At 39.1% G+C, this 16,615-nt stretch overlaps 2 protein-coding genes across 6 annotated transcripts in view; one reads left to right on the top strand and one right to left on the bottom strand.

Moving 5' to 3' along the window:
* Positions 1–130: 130 nt before the first annotated feature.
* On the bottom strand, positions 131–12,007 carry SSR1 (signal sequence receptor subunit 1). Of its 3 annotated transcripts, XM_042806843.1 has the most exons (9): positions 11,770–12,007; positions 10,040–10,158; positions 7,591–7,678; positions 7,153–7,415; positions 6,228–6,304; positions 4,619–4,697; positions 3,523–3,616; positions 2,947–2,961; positions 131–900 (listed from the first exon to the last, which is right to left on the bottom strand). In XM_042806843.1, the coding sequence occupies exons 1-9, from the start codon at positions 11,843–11,845 to the stop codon at positions 833–835; spliced, it is 879 nt and encodes a 292-aa protein (XP_042662777.1). In that variant the 5' UTR covers positions 11,846–12,007; the 3' UTR covers positions 131–832. The 3 variants fall into 3 exon arrangements, with proteins under 3 accessions (XP_042662777.1, XP_032847849.2, XP_042662778.1); XM_032991958.2 differs by lacking the exon at positions 2,947–2,961 and having other exon boundaries at positions 11,770–12,006; XM_042806844.1 differs by lacking the exons at positions 131–900; positions 2,947–2,961 and adding an exon at positions 3,011–3,297.
* A 67-nt stretch (positions 12,008–12,074) lies between these two features.
* The window catches only part of RIOK1 (RIO kinase 1), a 33,292-nt gene continuing 28,751 nt past the window's right edge, over positions 12,075–16,615 (top strand). For all 3 annotated transcript variants that reach the window (XM_032991976.2, XM_032991975.2, XM_032991974.2), the window contains exon 1: positions 12,075–12,201. The gene's annotated coding sequence lies outside the window, so the exon portion shown is untranslated. The remainder of the gene's footprint in view (positions 12,202–16,615) is intronic.

Genomic DNA, 16,615 nt, shown 5'->3' with positions numbered 1-16,615 from the left:
GAGAATCAAGAACTTACTGAAAAATTGTTCTGGCTTATTCAGTAATTTCTTGAGTAAACATTGCAGAGCTACCACTATAATCAGAATACCTAAGATGCTGGCACGACTCAATAACTAACCATTTAACAAGTTGGGTATAAAAAAAAAAAATTTATGTAGTAATACCAATTCAGCACACAAATTCCATGCTTCACAAGTTCTGCTGCTGTGTAAGAGTCTTCCTAACATCTATGCAGATAAGTTCAGATTTTTAAGTCACTGCACGCCCAGATCAAAACAGCAGCAAAATATCTACCACTACGAGCAGCTATACCCAATTGTGCCTTTAGAATGCAAACTGTGCAGAAATCTAAAAGATCAGTGCCTCACCACTGAAATAGGACCACACACACAAACTTTAGTGTGTGCACACCGTAGGGACAGGTTCCAATACAGACATGATACAATCAAGACAGATTAAGTCACTAGACATTCAGATTAAGGGGAGGAGAAAAATCCTTCAAAGAGTGTACAGATGACAAGCCAGCATTACAGAGAACTCTAAAGGCACATTTCAGGTAACATGGTTCTGTTAAGACCAACTGCTTACACACGCAGGCACAAATCTTAATGGCTACCTTCCCCTCCCAACCCCCCAACAGTTAACCAAAAAAAAAAAAAAAAAAAAAGAGAAGTGCATTTTCAGTAATATTAACACCATTCAGTTAATCTGTTCAGTCCAAATGTTTAGCAGTATTTTCCTTATGGTGATATGGATTCTCTGCACTACTCCAATCCAAAAAACCCAAACAGGCAGGATTAGTAAAGGTTCAACTGTTGTACTAGTTAACATTTACTCATCAGAGCCCACTGATCTCTTCTGTGCCCTCTTGTAGGGCAACCTCCTCGGTGAAGCTTTATCTAGATTAAAAAAAAAAAAAAAGAAAAACAAAGATAGTTGCATCAATTGCTACAGCTACTTCAGATTAGATTTTATATGACCATGTATCTGCCCTTCTAGTGCAATTCATCACCACAAAGAAGCCAGTTCAAACAACTTAAGGCTTTTTAACTGTTAGCATCCTAAGTAGAAGGTAACAAAAAAGAATCTTCCCATTCTGTAGCATGCAACTCCAGGCTGAAGGTTGTTCAATTTGCCAGTTACCATAATGCAAAAAAGCCCAAATAAACCCCACAGAAAACAAACCCCACACCATCTCCTGATGGAACTGCATGCTCTGCTGTTTAGAAGTCATGTTCAATAATTACACATTTAGAAAGTTAGTTAATTTTGATCATTACTGGTTTGAGTTTACCTGCCAGAAGAATGTGTGACTGACCCTCCTTTAGACAGCTTTGTCCTGCATGAAATATCTCCACATTCATACAGATTAACAGCCAGAGGTGTTTTGTTTGTGAAAAAACACACCTTTCCAGAAAGCATCCACATTTCACTATGTTACTTTGTAATCAGATACCCCATATGGGGAAGCCACACAGCTTTAGCTGTATGATCACTAGATGCCAGAAACATCATCCTACTTTTAAGACTCTGATGGGCCTATAACTGTCCTTTACAGTGATGGCCCTCACATAGGTAGAATTTCAATCCTTGTAATATTGTAGAAAAGCTGCAATACTTTGTATGAAGTGCTGAACTGATTGCTAAGGGTATCTCTTGACTTAAAAATGCATGTTTTCTTAAACAGAACAGTCTCAAATAATTTCACTGTTTAAAATACAAGGAGCAGCCATCATGCCATTACAAGTCAGTAAGTACAGCATGAGATGTCTTTCAACAATAAACAGTCAAGAACTTCTGAGGATCGTGAAGGCTGTGTATTGCAAAGGATTCTAGTGTAGAGTTCTAACTAAAAGTAACCTGAACCTAAAGAAAACCACAATTAAGAACAACTTAAACATCTGTTTTTGCTAAACTTCAGGTATTAAGATATGAATACCTATTTAGCTTAAGAAAGGGATGGTGGACAGGACCCAAACACTGACAGGATTTGAACCTCTTGAAAGACAGCTTCCTCTTTGGAAAAAAAATTAGCTTTCAGAGCTTCAGTCTTTCTTGCTAGATTGAAGCTTTTCAAATTGCTGTGTATAGATTTTATACTATCATTCTTGTATCTCACAGAAGACAGTGTACAAGAAAGCTTACATCTTCAGAAGTAAAATACCAGCCTTCATTCCTATGTAATGCAAGTACAGTTTAAAAGGGTGAAGGAACCAAAAAATTATGTCACCAACTCCTGGCACAATTTCATTACCACAGATAAGGCTTCTAGCCCTTCTACACTGAATAAAAGCTCAAATATGCTTATCTCATCAAAACATGAGTCTTTTCCAGATAAAGGTAGTTCTTGCAAATGGTTTTCCAAAGCACTTCTCTTGTCTAGGATGCACTTTGTTTTAAGTGAGGCTCTCACCTCACACCAACCAATGCTGCTAGTGATAGGAGATCACCTGGGATAAGGGAGGCACGGGAAGATAAATCTGACTGTTAAAAGTATTATACCCAAGGCTGAGGTTTGTTTCGCACTGAAACAAGATGCACTCAGCCATTGGCCATGATCAGTCCTCCACCCCCCTCATGTTAACATTAGCTTGACACTACACCAAGGTAGCAAAGAAGGCAAGATACACATCTGCCTTTTAGATAAAGGGTTCTGGGAACTGTTAGAAGAGGTAACAGTACTCCTGCAATATTCTACTGAAACTACATTATTACAATATAGCCAGAAATAATATAGATGCACACACATATTTATAATATATGAAAACAAATGTGTATGTATATAAAATGTGTTTGTACGGTTGCATGCATCTGTTCTGTAATCTTTCCTGCTCATGCTACATCACCAAGCACTGCATGCAGGAAGCTGTACTTCTATCCACACCCAATTATCACATGGACAACACATTAAGCACTTCCACTCTTTAGACCAGAGTTTGCCTCACCTCGTCTACTCTGCACTGAAGCCATGGGAAAGCAAAACAGAAGAAACAGCAAGAGAAGTTAGAAATATCCACAAACACACAAATGGTCTAAAGAAATTAAATATTGGGTTTACAGTTGGCATTGCAGATATCAAGTAGAACTTAAAATTTTGGACTTGTGAAAGACATTAATACCAAGTCTTAACATGGCTTTAGCTAATACACACTTCTAATGCTTATTTAAAACTTTGGTCTACAGAAAAACTTCCAAACAACTTACAGAAACTTTGAGATGATAGGTATTTTCTCCTATTTAAACCTCCTTTGTGATTCAGGTTTTGGGTAGAAATTTTATACTGTTGAAAAAAGAATCTACAGAACAAATTATAAAAGTCACTAACACTCATTATTGTATCAACCACTGAAGTTTGTTCTATACAAGAACAGGCTGCTCATGTAATAGTCTAATCATTAAGCACGGTGCTTTAGACTATTTTATTCCCTGCTGTTCTGAGAAACTGGTGTCAGCTACTTATTCAGTTACAACTAATTAAGTAAGTTTGTTATGCTCTAGCTTGTGGAAGGCAGACTACTTACTTATTTGATTTAAAGTTTCCTGGGGAATCCAGCTCATATCAACGTCGTTCTGATTTGATGTTCCCATCTCTACTTTCTGTACTGGTCTTTTCCTCTGAAAATTCAAGAAGTAAAGATTTTTCTTTCCACAAAGTTTTGAGAGCAACAGTATTAGAAATAACTAATAATGCTGTATTCAATGAATTGTAATTATTTCACTAAGACACAAACTTAAGGCTAGTCAATCTATGAAGATGTCTTTGTAGCTTAGCTTTAACTTTCTTTACCATTAACAATTTATTCACCTAAGCTTGGCGTAACCACTTCTAATGCCTTACGACACTTATTCCACGCAAAGATATAAAGACTTCATGCATGACTAGGCAAGTTCATTATACTGGTTAGAAAAAACAGCTGATGATTAATCAAACTTTGCGATGACCGGTCTTGTTATACTTTCTTAGAATAGCATAATATTCTTGTATGTCACCTTGCAAAATAGATTTCAAAGCACAATAATCATTCCATTCTTCTTCCTGAGGACAGCTACTTTTAAAGTATCGTAAGCCAGACTGTACAAAGACATAACCTATGCACTGCATGCCGATGAGACTCAGGCTTTCAACACCTTTAACTTGCCAGACCACTTACATGGACAAACCTTTAGCTGTATAGCATTATAAAGGCTCTAATCAGCATTATGGCAGAGCACTGATAATTAAACAAAGGACTACACAACTGTTTTCCCCAAAGTCTGACTTAGATTAACAGACAGAAATAGAGAGCATGGGGAAAGTCTACCCAGTCAGTATTCAATCAGTAACTGCACACATCCAGTGTCTGGAAGGTATCAAAGCTTCCAATTCAACCCCTTCAGTGTGGTGCCAAAGAGCATTAGGTAAGCAATCTAAATGTCTCCAATTATGAACGTTTTTTAAAAGGTCTCTGGTTTTGCCAGTAATCTCCAAGATCTTGGTTGCAAAAGTGAATCTTCTGAAGTTCTACCTGTACCATTGCATGTCAGAAGCAGCATGTGAGAAGCAATTACTGAATTGCTTTCTTTTCGTATCAGTAAGGTCTTGTATTAACAAGTACATAGTCAAAATACACTACCCACCTTCCTTGATTCTAGTAACTGATGTAGGCCAACAATGACAAGTAGACCCAGTCCAGCAAGGAACATGTACATGAAGATCCTTTAAAAAACAACACACACAGTTTAAGAAACCATTAACTAAAAATTTGAAGTGTATAAGAGACTTTAAAGAGGCATAGAAACAATAACTAGTTTTGGCTACATACCCACTTGATCTTTCCCAAGAAATTTTGTAGGGGGTGAGTGTAGAAAAAAAAAATATCTGAAACTTTAGTGTTAACAAATACTAAATAATTATTTTGACTTTGATTTCAGAAAGTGTAATCCTGAATTTAATTCTGAGCAACAGAACATTTGAAAAATGCTGTATAAACTGGGAAACTTGTAAATACTTACTGAAGTTTAGTAACTGAAAGAACTCTTTTGCAGTATCGAGTTTAAAGACATTGGGTTACAGGTAATATTTATGTTTGTGACAGCTTTAACCACTTCCAAAACCCTTAAAAAAGCCTAAATCTTTTGTACGCTTTTAGTACACTACTGCAAAGCAAGTGCTGCGAGGATACTAATTTATTGGCAACAGAGCTTTGAAAGGCCTTGCTTATCTTGTCCTGTGTTCCACAGTTAGAGTTCTACCTATGCAAACAATTTTAAAAATCTGTGCATTTTGGTTTGTTTTGAATAATTCTACCTGAAATACCTGTTGATATTTAGCAAGAGGTGAACATAAATTATAACTGAAATTAATTTGGGGAGCAGGCAGGAGTTTACAGGTGAAGAATCCATTATAAGTTGAACATCTTAACTCAGATTTATGACAAAGAAAATTATGGAGTTAAACGACAGAAGACACTTAATCGAACATCCTTCTTCTAGGGTAATTATCTATTCACATGATTAACGCAAACTGGTTCTAATAATTTTAATTCTTTTGGGAGCTCCTTTGTCAGAGTATCACACATTTTCACATGATCAATTGTTCTTTCATTGATGCTATGCTACTTGAGAAATATGAATTAATGCAACAGCTATTTCTTGGTTTATCACATGTACTTAGTCTTTAAGACAGGGGAAAAACCCCAATCCTGAAAGATACCCATTACAGATAGCGGTTAGTACAACACAGAATGAGAGTTCCTCTCATATTCAAAATATATCTTTCAGTTTATGTAATGTTGGATTATACTAACATGCTCCAGAAGCAAGTTATTCCAGTCTTCTACAGTAGGACTCAGTGCCCAACACTACGGACCATCTGCATCTTTAATTCTTAGGAAAAAAGCACTGTAACATAACAAAAGCCTAACAGCTTTTAATTGCTACGTAGCTGTATAACATCAGGTCCTAGTCCAGGCTTAAAATCTGAGCCAAAGCTGACGTGTAAACTGCTCATCAACACAGTACCAATCCTGAACATTTCTTGTATTAATACAGATCTTAATTTGGGAAAAAAAAAAAAAGTTAATATTTTCAGTCTAACAACATTGTACAAGTCAAATGCCCACTACAACCATCAGCAAAACACATCAGACCTAACATTTAATGAGGATACAAAAACTATTCTCACTGGCACTATCAACAACTTGTTCTATCATTATACTAACTAAACATGAATCTCCAGCCTCCTTACGTTTCTCCATCCAGCCCATCTTCTTTTTCAATAATTGTAACAGTTTGATTGAAGACAGCATCTTGAAACACATTGCCCTATAACAAAGTTTCCACATAATATTTTAAATTAATTTTTTGAACACATACACAAATGTTTTATCTTTTTCCATGTTCTTGGAAAAACTCTGGAATATATTACATTCTGCATGAGACTTGATTAAGTTTATAATGAGTGCAAGTCTGACTCAACACATAGAAGTGCAAACTTTTTGGTGCAAGTACAAAGAACAGTCTTGACAGTAGCAAAAAAAGTCACATCTAGCCTTCAATGTTACAGGAAATAACATAAGATATTACATATGAAGGCTTCTTATCAGAACAACCAAAACAGAAAGGTACAGAAGCCTGTTAAACTTTGACCTGCACTAAAAGAGAAGAATCCCCTATCTGAATCCCCATTTATGCTTAAGGAAGGATAGTCTTCCCCAAGATTGCAACTATTGGCTATGTATTTGCTCAAACTCAAGTTTGCAGATGGGATTCAGGTTGACAGTTGTTTGATACCAAAGCCCAGCCAAATTTAAGTTGCCGTAAAGAAAGCTTTAGTTTTTTGGTTTTGTTTGGGTGTGTTTTGTGGGTGTGGGTTTTTTTGTTTTTGTTTTTTTTTTTTTTTTATGAGTACAGCCCACTACTACACAGTCCTAAGGCATTCTAGCTTCCATTGCTGACATAACTTCAAGTCTAACATACACAGAACTAACTGTATATGGGGGGCTATTGTAAAACATATAGACAGACATTTACTGTGATTATGTATTTAGTGCTTTGCTTAAAAACCACAAAGGCATTCAACTTTCTGAAGAGGTAGTAACTTGACTAAGCAGTTCCTTCCTGACATTTCCACATCAACTAGAAAGACTAAAATGAACTACAACATCACTTACATTTACATCTTTGTAATTGAGATTGATAACTAGTCCAAAAGGACGACCACCCATAGGCTCAGCAGGGATGAAAGAGTACTCAAACGTGGCTTGTCTCTGTGGTGGAACTACTGTATTCAGAGGGAGAGCTGTGAAGTTCTGAATATAAAACTGGTAGTCTTGAGGATACCGGAAAGAAGCATCGAGAGACTCAACAATGAAATCTTCTGCACCCTTATTGGTGAAGCCCACCAGAAATTTTACGATGTTGTTTGCTGGAAAGTCTAAAACACAAAAAATACTCAACCGTTAGAAACTTCATACACCACACCTAGCCTGTTTCTAGATGGAGAGTATCCAGAACAGATTCTGGCTGTTTAGAACTTCACTATTTTATGCGCACACTGATACAGTCTAAGCAACACTAAAGATGATGGTAGATTAGCACAGGACTCTTACCTTCACCTTTCACAAATAAGATGGTTGTATCAGCACTAGGTGAGGCTTTAGGTTCTCCTGACAAGTCTTCTTCCTCTTTTTCTTCTGTCTAAGACAAGAGACTTTTTTGAAAAATCCTATAGTGAACAGTGAAGCAAAGACCATGCTTGTTGCATGAGAATCCCACGTGTCAACACACACAACAATGCCAAGAACTAGTATCAGTTCCTGCTGTTGCAGGATTAGCACATAGTCGGTTCTCCCTCTAGCTTTGATTAGCATCATTTTCAGCATTTATCCTGCTGCTACTTCTACTTGACACAGTGACTAATCTGAACTACTTGTAGCTGTACTGAAAGGCTTATAATCAGAAAGCAACAGTAAGGTCTCTGGGAGTGGAAGGAAAAGAATACAATCTAAATGTTAAGTGTTCACATTAAACGATTTCTATTTAGAAAACACCTTTCCAAAATTACAGGCAACTATGAGGCAAATAAGAGGTACTTTCACTAGAAGGAGTATTTATATTCTTTTTTAATTAGTTGTTACCTACTCCTGGAAATGGTTAGACTGTTGGACCTAAGTTTGTGGATTCATTTGCTCAAGCTCACCTTTGTGATGATCCACTTTTTAATTTAGCAAATTACAAGCATTAAAGGCTTATTTTCCACATGGGGATCACGGGATTGCCACCTCCCCCACCAAATAAAAACAAGGCTGAACCCATTCTGAACTGTCTGAATTAACTGCCTGTTAGCGAGTTAGATCATTTGAATTCACTGCTTAAACAACCACCTGAAGCAGTGGATAGCCCACATGTACCATGATCTAGGAAAGCCATGAACCAGAGCTGAGCACCTAGCATCATGATTTCAAGATGCTATGCAAAACTGTATCTTCTATTTCAGTGATGAATAAAAGATACTGCCTAAAAACTGTAATGTTTTGTACCCAAGTCATAGACTAGCTATTAAAAGCAAATTACATCCAAAAGGTTATTTATTAATATGCTGTTAGTACCAAATATCTAGCGTACCTTCTACCGCTTTACAAAACTGGTCAACCATAAGCTCACCAATTTACCAACTTCAGTAAAAATCTAATAGAATTAAGTAACAGTTTACCAGGTCTCCATTTTCAATATGGATGTCTTTTCCTCCTAATAATGTCCCAAACTTTCTTATTTTACACCAGAAATTTGAGAAATTTTTGTACCAATGTAAGTACACTAAGCATCCAGCAAGCCCAATACTCTACTGCTACAAGCAGATCACTAACTACTGTCATGGTTTAAACCCAGACAGCATCCAAACAGCACATAGCTGCTTGCTCACCTTCCCCCATGCCAGGGGATGCGGGGGGGAAAAATTGGAGGGGTAAAGGTAAGGAGACTCGTAGATTGAGATTAAAAAATTAATAATTGAAATAATGATAATAAAAGTAATAACAGAATATACAAACAAGTGATGCACAATGCAGTTGCTCACCACTCACTGACCAGTGCCCTGCCCATTCCTGGCTAGCAATCCCAGAGCAGGGGAAAATCCCAGAAGAGAGCAAGCCAGCTCCCCCGCCAAACTTCATCTATATACGGAGATTAACATTACATGATACGGAATATTCCACTGGCCAGTTTGGGTCTGTTGCTCTGGCTCCGCTCCCTACCAGCTTCCTGTGCATCTGCATACTAGCAGGACATGGAAAGTTGAAAAGTCCTTGATTTCTCAGCAATGACTAAAAACATCAGCAAATTATCAATATTCTTCTCATACCAAATCCCATACTGAATCCAAAACACAGCACTACTCTAGATGCTAAGAAGGAAAATTACTCAATCCCAGCTGAAACTAGGACAACAACATAAAGTATTTCACCTTCTCAAGATGAAGCAAGTGACCCTGAACAGCAATATGGCCACTGGTGTAACAGAGATAACCTGCAACAAGTGTCAGGGACCAGGAATGTCATAAGCAAAAACAGGCTGCAAAACAAGGGGTTTGGAATTAATATTGAGCTTCACTGAGATTCTGTTGCCCCTTGAAATCAGATACCAAAGAAGCCAGAATGAAGCAGTCCTACACCCCTGTGTCCTTTTCAGCTTACTGAGATGCAGCTTAAGTTGGGAAGAACTACAAAGGGCTCCTCTGAGAATCTGGTTCCCTCATTTGGTTGGTTTTTTTTTGTTTTGTTTTGTTTTTTTTTTGTTTGTTTGTTTTGGTTTTTTTTTTTTGCAAACTGCAGATTTGGTTGTCAGAAATTGGGCTTTCCCCACGTGGTTTTTCAAATGGTAATTCAAGAAAAGGCAAAACCTTCTGAAACTTCAAACTGAACACAAGTTTAATTGGGGACTTTGAAGCAGCTCTTTGGAAATAGTGATGCTATTAAACTCATTTAAATATGTTTAAAGTATCGAGCTTCAAGCACTATTGGTCTATTTCATACTTATCAAGTAACATTCATGTACAATTACCAAGTCTGTTGGCTCATCTTCTTCAACTTCAGCTTCATCATCTTCATCTTCAACTACAGTATCTTCCACAGCTTCCTCATCTTCTGTAGCATCTTGAGCTGCAACTAATATACCTGACCCTACCAAACCAAAATGCAAATACAAGAAAGCCTTTCAGTGTCTAGTTAATCAATAGAGAACTGACATTGAGTAAGTACTGTTTCTTCTAAGACTAATAAGTTTAATAAATGATTAACACGTCCTTTTCATCTGCTGGTAACAGAACACTACACTTTCACAGGTAGTTAAAAAGTTATTATTTTTATTTTTATTCAAGTTTTAAAATATAAAAAAGTCTTTTTTAGTATGACCTCCTCAATATCCTGTACTACTATATCCATATGTTCAACAGAACAACACTATTCAGAAAATAAACCTGATCTAGAGCATGGCTCCAGAGCAAGGCTTCACAGCATGTGCAGTCAGACAGTTCACTGCTTCTTTGCTTTTACGAAGCCGAGTCTCATACATTCAAACACTGGGCAGATATAATTAATACAAATAGTGGCCACAGGACAAAGTTCTGTCTGTTTGATGTTTAGAGTACATGCAGGCTAGACTAAGAATTTTAAAAACATATACACAAAACTACAAATTAAAAAATTTCCAAAAATGAAATGAACAGACGATCGATTTACACAAACTTGAAAAAGATCTAATTGCCATGAGTACACAATTAAAGTAAATTTTTAAAAACTTGCATGGGGAATAAAAATCATTGAGCAGGACTAGTACATCCAAGGACCTCAGGTTTGTCAGTAAGAGCTAGAAAAATCAAATGTAACACCACCCCACCCCGAGTCTCTTTAGAAGGTATGCTCAAAGCCTTTTGCTCAACCATGTGCAATACTTAACCTAAGGCTAACGACAGTGATTTTATTTGCTGAAGGTTTAAACTTGTAAGTCTACAAATAAAGATTTGGGGTGGGGTGGTGGGGTTGTTTTTTTTTTTTTTTTTTTTTTAATAACTAAAACCTTTGTATCTGAACAGGCTACGGGTAGGTTATAAGTATTCTTCAGAAGCAACTGTGCTAGCACATTCTCTGAGACTTCTACTTTAGTTTTTTCACAGGATGTCAGCAGGGCTGCTGATGTGGCAGTGGCGGGAGAGGAGAGCTGCCCGCCGTGGGACGGAGCTTACACGCAGCGTGTGCTGCAGCCCACGGGATGAGCCGGGCGAGATGGCTGCCTTTCTGCCTTTCCAGAGTTAGTAGCAGGGAGGTAGTTTTCAGATGGTGAGCCAGACAACGCTCCGGAGTAAACCGAGCTTAGCGCTCGGCGCCGCGAAGGGCACTCGGGGGGTTGGAGGGCGAGGAGCCGGGCGGGGGGGGTGGGGGGAGGCCGGCTGGCAGCCGGTACATCTGCTAACGATCCACCAGCGCCGCCCCAGACAGGGACAAACCCGCCGCTAACGATCTCGAGTGGGTTTGGAGCGGGACAGCCGCGCCCACGTGGCTTTGCGAGGCCGATCTCGCGGCTCGGCCCCACACGGGTGCCCCGGGACAGCAGCAGAGCCCCGAGGAAAGCGGCAGGAGCGGCTCCCCCTCCCCACCACACCCGGATCGCCAAGGGGGGAGCCCGCTGAGGGCTCCCCTTCCCCCCTTCTCCCCACACACCCCGGCAGCAACGGCCACCCGCCTCCCCTCCTCTCCTCTCCTCTCCCCTCCCCTCAGCCGCCCGCCCGCCCTCACCTGGGCCGCCGCGGAGCAGCAGGGCGGTGGGGAAGGCGAGCATGGCGAGCAACAGCAGCTGCGACAGGCGCCTCATACTGATGATTGCGATGGCAGCAGCAGCAGCAACTGCAACAACCCCAGTAACGATAACCCCCGCGGCGGGCTGGCCTAAATGGCGGCGGCGGCGGCAGCAGCGGGCTCCATCCCGCCCCGCCCCCGCGCCGCAGCGGACGTGGCTCCGCCGGGGAAGCGGCAGGCGGTCACGTGAGCGCCCGCCCCTTCCTCCCGCCTCCCTCCCCGCGCATGCGCAACCCCCCCCGTGGCATTTGCCCTCAGCGCTGCCGGCACACGGCGCTGCTTTAAAGCACGAGTGGGGCGACAGGAACTTTCCCCATGGGAAACGCTGCGTGTGTTCTGAGGAGGCTGTTGTGGCTGTTACGGGTGGACGGGGTAAGGGCGTCTCTGCCGGCGGCAGTGAGGGGCTGCGGCCTCAGCTTCTCGCGTTTGGGGAAGCCGGTCGTGTTTGTTTTCCTTCACGTACTCTGAGGGAAGAATAAATCCGACGGGTGAGGGTTTGTTTAGTTGTTTTCACAGTAGACTAACGTGCCTCTGGAAGGAGCCAATGATAAAGCGTATTACTGACGCAGAGGTGTTACCAAAATCTCCCAATCCCGCATTGCTTTAGAATAACCGGTTTTGAGTCATCTATTCGATGGTTTAATTGAAAAAATTGCCCAAAGCGCGATAGGCAATGTATATGAAAGCGATGGTGTTACCTTTATCTCACTGGATCTTTTGTTAAACGGAACTTAATGAGTATTAAGATAGAAAGCCTTCCCACATCCTGCAACCAACACAAGCGAACATACCACGGCCGAAAACAGCCCCCAAGCTTTCTCTTTTCTCGTATGCCTAATTTAGCGATTTACATACAGGGTACAATGAAACACGAGTAATGTTAAATTACATTCCATATTTTGTGGTAACTTTGTCATTTGTATGTATGTAGCTTGCTGTGATGGCAATGGTAAATAGTCTCGAGTCTTCCATTTTCCACACTACTTTAATTAATTTGATTCTGAACCTGCAAATTACACCCCAAAAAATTATCAAAAGTTACCTTTCTATCTAACTTTTGTCTTAATCATATTTTAACATGCTGAAAATGTTACTGACTGAAGATGAAGCGTAATTATGAAAACTGAAGAACATCCATTGATACCAATAAAAGTATTTCTAGTCAGATAATATCCACCCCATGGCATAATACCACTTCTTCTGCAAAGGTCTTTAAATTTGTTTAACATAATAATCGTTGGCCAAACATGTTTAACTTAACCTAGTCATGGTTTGATTGGTTTGTGGGTTTTTTGTTTGTTTGTTTGGGTTTTTTTTTTTTTTGGAAAAGCAACCAAATTTTTCACTGGGGGAAAATACAAGAGGAGCCATAGAAGGTGTTCTATTTAGCGCTGTAGGAGTCTTTCTATTTAGCACCATAGGATCTGAAGCATGGTGTCTTCTAAGCAGTGACTATGTACTTTATATGCTGCTTTTCCATCTGAGTTAACTGATCCTGATGTTACTAATTAACCTGTGTGGTGCTCTTACTGAATTTGCATGTGGCGATGGCACAGAAATGTGTTAATTAAAAGTTTGTGTGAAAATAAATGAGATACGTTCACTAGCTTTAGCAAAATGTAAAGGCCAGACTGACTGCAATATTACATCTGTACCTAAAAGCCTGTTAGGCTGCAGCTCTTTTGTGCTAAGTACTCAACCCATATTGAACAATTTATAATCTGAAAGAAAAGACTGAAGCATGCTGCAGAGATTTTTTTTTTTTTTCACAGTCTGCTCTCTGTGTGTATTCACAGACATAACGCAATAAGTGTTGACAATAATTGCCATTGTTACTTTTAGATTTGACATCTCTTATGTTGGATACTAATTCTGAGAAAACTGGAGTTCACCTGGAGTTCACATTGCCCATGGGTATTCAGCATGTGGTCACAGTTATGTACAAGCATTGTGTCCTTGCAGTTAAAAAAGTTTTTCAGTTAGAAATTACAGGTAAAACTATTATTAGGAAAAATGTCTTCAGTTTCATAACATGTATTACAAAAAGAGTGAGCATTCTTAATGTCTGTGGACTATAAGTAAAGTTTACCTCACGTTTTCAGTTTCCATTTTGAACTTTTTAAACAATTCTCCCAGATGTGTGTGTCTTTCTAAGATATCGGCAAAAGGCAAATAGTTATTTGGGTACACATAGAGAAACTTCTTATTTCTGCATTACTACTTGTTTTAGTCATGGCAAAGTGTTTTAAGAATCTGTTGAACTGACTCTCTTCAGCATTTACTCAGTGGCTTCTGTGAGAAATGGATTCAGCAAAGTGCTGTTAGGAGCAGTGGTTTACAGTCCTAACCTGTGGTCTGCTTCCTATTTCAGTTTTGGCTGGTGTGCTAGGTTGTCTCAGGAAAAAGCTGGCTGAAATGTAATGTGACCAGGACAGCCATCTTGGTTGCAATGTAGAGTGAAATTTTGTTGGTAAAATCAGGAGGTTCACTTTCTCACTTGCTCCCTAGTTTTTCCTGAAATTTTGCATGCTAGCAAAATTAATTTTTCTTTTGCTCAGTTGTTTTTCTCTGGACTTTGCTATAACTGCTCATACCTTGCAGTGCCACCACATGCCAAGAACTGCACTACTTCCCCATTCTCTTCAGATTCAGGTCAATACAATAGTTTTGAAGAGTAACCCCCCTAGTCCAGTGCACACTGGAAAGGTAGCTCATTGGTTTTCTTAGTACTTCTCATGGGCTCACAGATACAACCAATTTTTCTGCTTTTCAGAAGGTGTCAACAGATGTAAAATTAGTTGGTGATTTTGTACTCTTCTGTAGTTTGTAGTGCCTGCTGAAATCGGACGAGATAATCCTGTATGTTGAGAGAATTGTATCAAGGATTATCTCTTCATTACTCTTTGTAGTTCAGAGAAGTAATTCTATGGATATGGAATTCTGAGATGTTTTCCCATTAATTTCTATAGTACTTTTCAAAATGACAAACAGTTATATTAATAACCGTGGCAGTTATTAATGGTTCCAATGAGAATCTCTCACTTGGACCTATCAAGCTGTTGTTATTCTCTCTCACCACTCTGGGGGATTCATTTATTTGAAATTGGTGCAGGCAGAAAGTACTCACATTGGAAGCCTCAGCCCTGGGGGTCCTGTTGGCTGCTCCCAGCTGGGTGGTAGTAGAGGAGACAAAACAGTGCTCACAGGAGCTCTTAATGAGATCTGCTAGATTTTTACCTGAATTGTGGGGGTTCTTTGAAGGTCAGTGCTTTCCAAGTTTTTTTCCAGGAAGGAATTTTAGTTACCCTACTGCAGCAAAATTCTCAGACACACAGATTCCTTATTTTATTGGAAAAAAAACAGAGAGGGATACTTCTCTGGAGATCTGCCTGATACAAATACCTGGAGGAATCATGTGTTTCCCAAGCTTGACTAAATAATTAGATATTTTTTGAGAAATGGAAAAAAAAAATCAACTGAAAAATCTAATAATCTAGATAAATTTGTCATTGCTAACCATGAGTGCTTAATCAGATTTATGAATTCCATATGCTCCCTGTGATGACAACAGGAAAGGAACTTTGGAGCTCCCTTTGACCCAGTTCAAGTCCAGTTTAAGACTCATTGTAACATTGTTTGAAGTTTGGGGTGATGGTTTTGCAATATATACGGATTATTTTTAGCCACCAGATTTTTGATCTTGCCTCTGCATGAAGAGCAGAAACAAAGTTGTTGACACCAAAAGATAAAAAGCTATTTTTATTCTACAGTATAAATTAATTCTTGCTACTAAGTCAGTGATAGCCTGGCTGTCTTAGTAGATTTATGTCATTGTGGACATGGAATTTCTAAGTCTAATCTTTCTCACCAAAGAAAAGCGTGATACACTGTAAAATTAGAAAGGTACAAAGTTGGAGAGTCCTGACTTCTGATGAATTCCTCAATTGCATCTAAGTGTTTTAGTTGTGAGACACTAGTAAAAAGAGAACCTTATAGACTATCCTAAGTCTTCAAGGAAATGATAAAAATCTTTTGAGTCACAGTTAAATGGCTTAATTAACTGATAAATTACTGTCTATAAGAAATAAATAGTATGTGCATAATTTTTAAATTCTGTAAGAAAATTTAGCCTGAGAGTCAAAGTGAGTTTGTGGTTTTGGTGGTACTAAAGATTCATCATTCCCATTTAATTATGTTTATCTACTAATCCTTATATATCGGTTGAAACCTAGCTGGAAGTGCCAGAGAGGTCAACTTCAAGATTACAAATTAAATTCACATTTCTGAATGCAAAACAAATTGGTAGGTGTGAGGGTTTGCTTGTATGAGAGCCTAGGAGGCACAGTGGCTTAACATACCAGCATTCCCTTTTAGGTAATTTGGACTTTGTAGAGTGGAAGAATTCAGGAGTGGCAGTGGTGCAGTTCTACATAGCAAACTGTCACGGGTCAGGACTGCTGGCTGTTCTGGAGGGTTTACACAGGCATGGATGTTGGTCACTAGTGGCAAACTCTGAGGTGGGAGGCTGCAGATCACCTTCCCACAGTTCAGCAAGAGATCCCATGTGTCTTTCTTGCATCAGAAGTAAAATGGGACAAATGTCCATTGGTATTTTTTTTTTTTCTGACATTTCAAGTTTCTTTATGCACACTTTACTTTTTTTGATTGTATTACATTACAGTCCTGAAAGCAGGATATCTGCTGCAAAGAAAACGAGTCCAGTTCTGAACCCTATTATGTCTATACAGTTCTTCATCTCCAGAAGGTTTATATAATAAGAAGAATG

This window comes from Tyto alba, unplaced genomic scaffold, assembly GCF_018691265.1.
Source record: "Tyto alba isolate M040663 unplaced genomic scaffold, T.alba_DEE_v4.0 Super-Scaffold_48, whole genome shotgun sequence".
In the NCBI taxonomy this organism is placed as follows: Eukaryota; Metazoa; Chordata; class Aves; order Strigiformes; family Tytonidae; genus Tyto; species Tyto alba.
The sequence above is the reverse complement of the archived record's forward strand: the minus strand, read 5'-3'. Positions and strand labels throughout refer to the sequence as shown.

Coding starts and splice junctions, on each gene's coding strand:
- SSR1 (XM_042806843.1), bottom strand. CDS start 11,845: ATGAGGCGCCTGTCGCAGCTGCTGTTGCTCGCCATGCTCGCCTTCCCC. Junction 6,305..7,152: donor TCAATTACAAAGATGTAAAT/GTAAGTGATGTT, acceptor ACTTTGTTATAG/GGCAATGTGTTTCAAGATGC. Junction 4,698..6,227: donor GATGGGCTGGATGGAGAAAC/GTAAGGAGGCTG, acceptor TGTTTTTTAAAG/GATCTTCATGTACATGTTCC.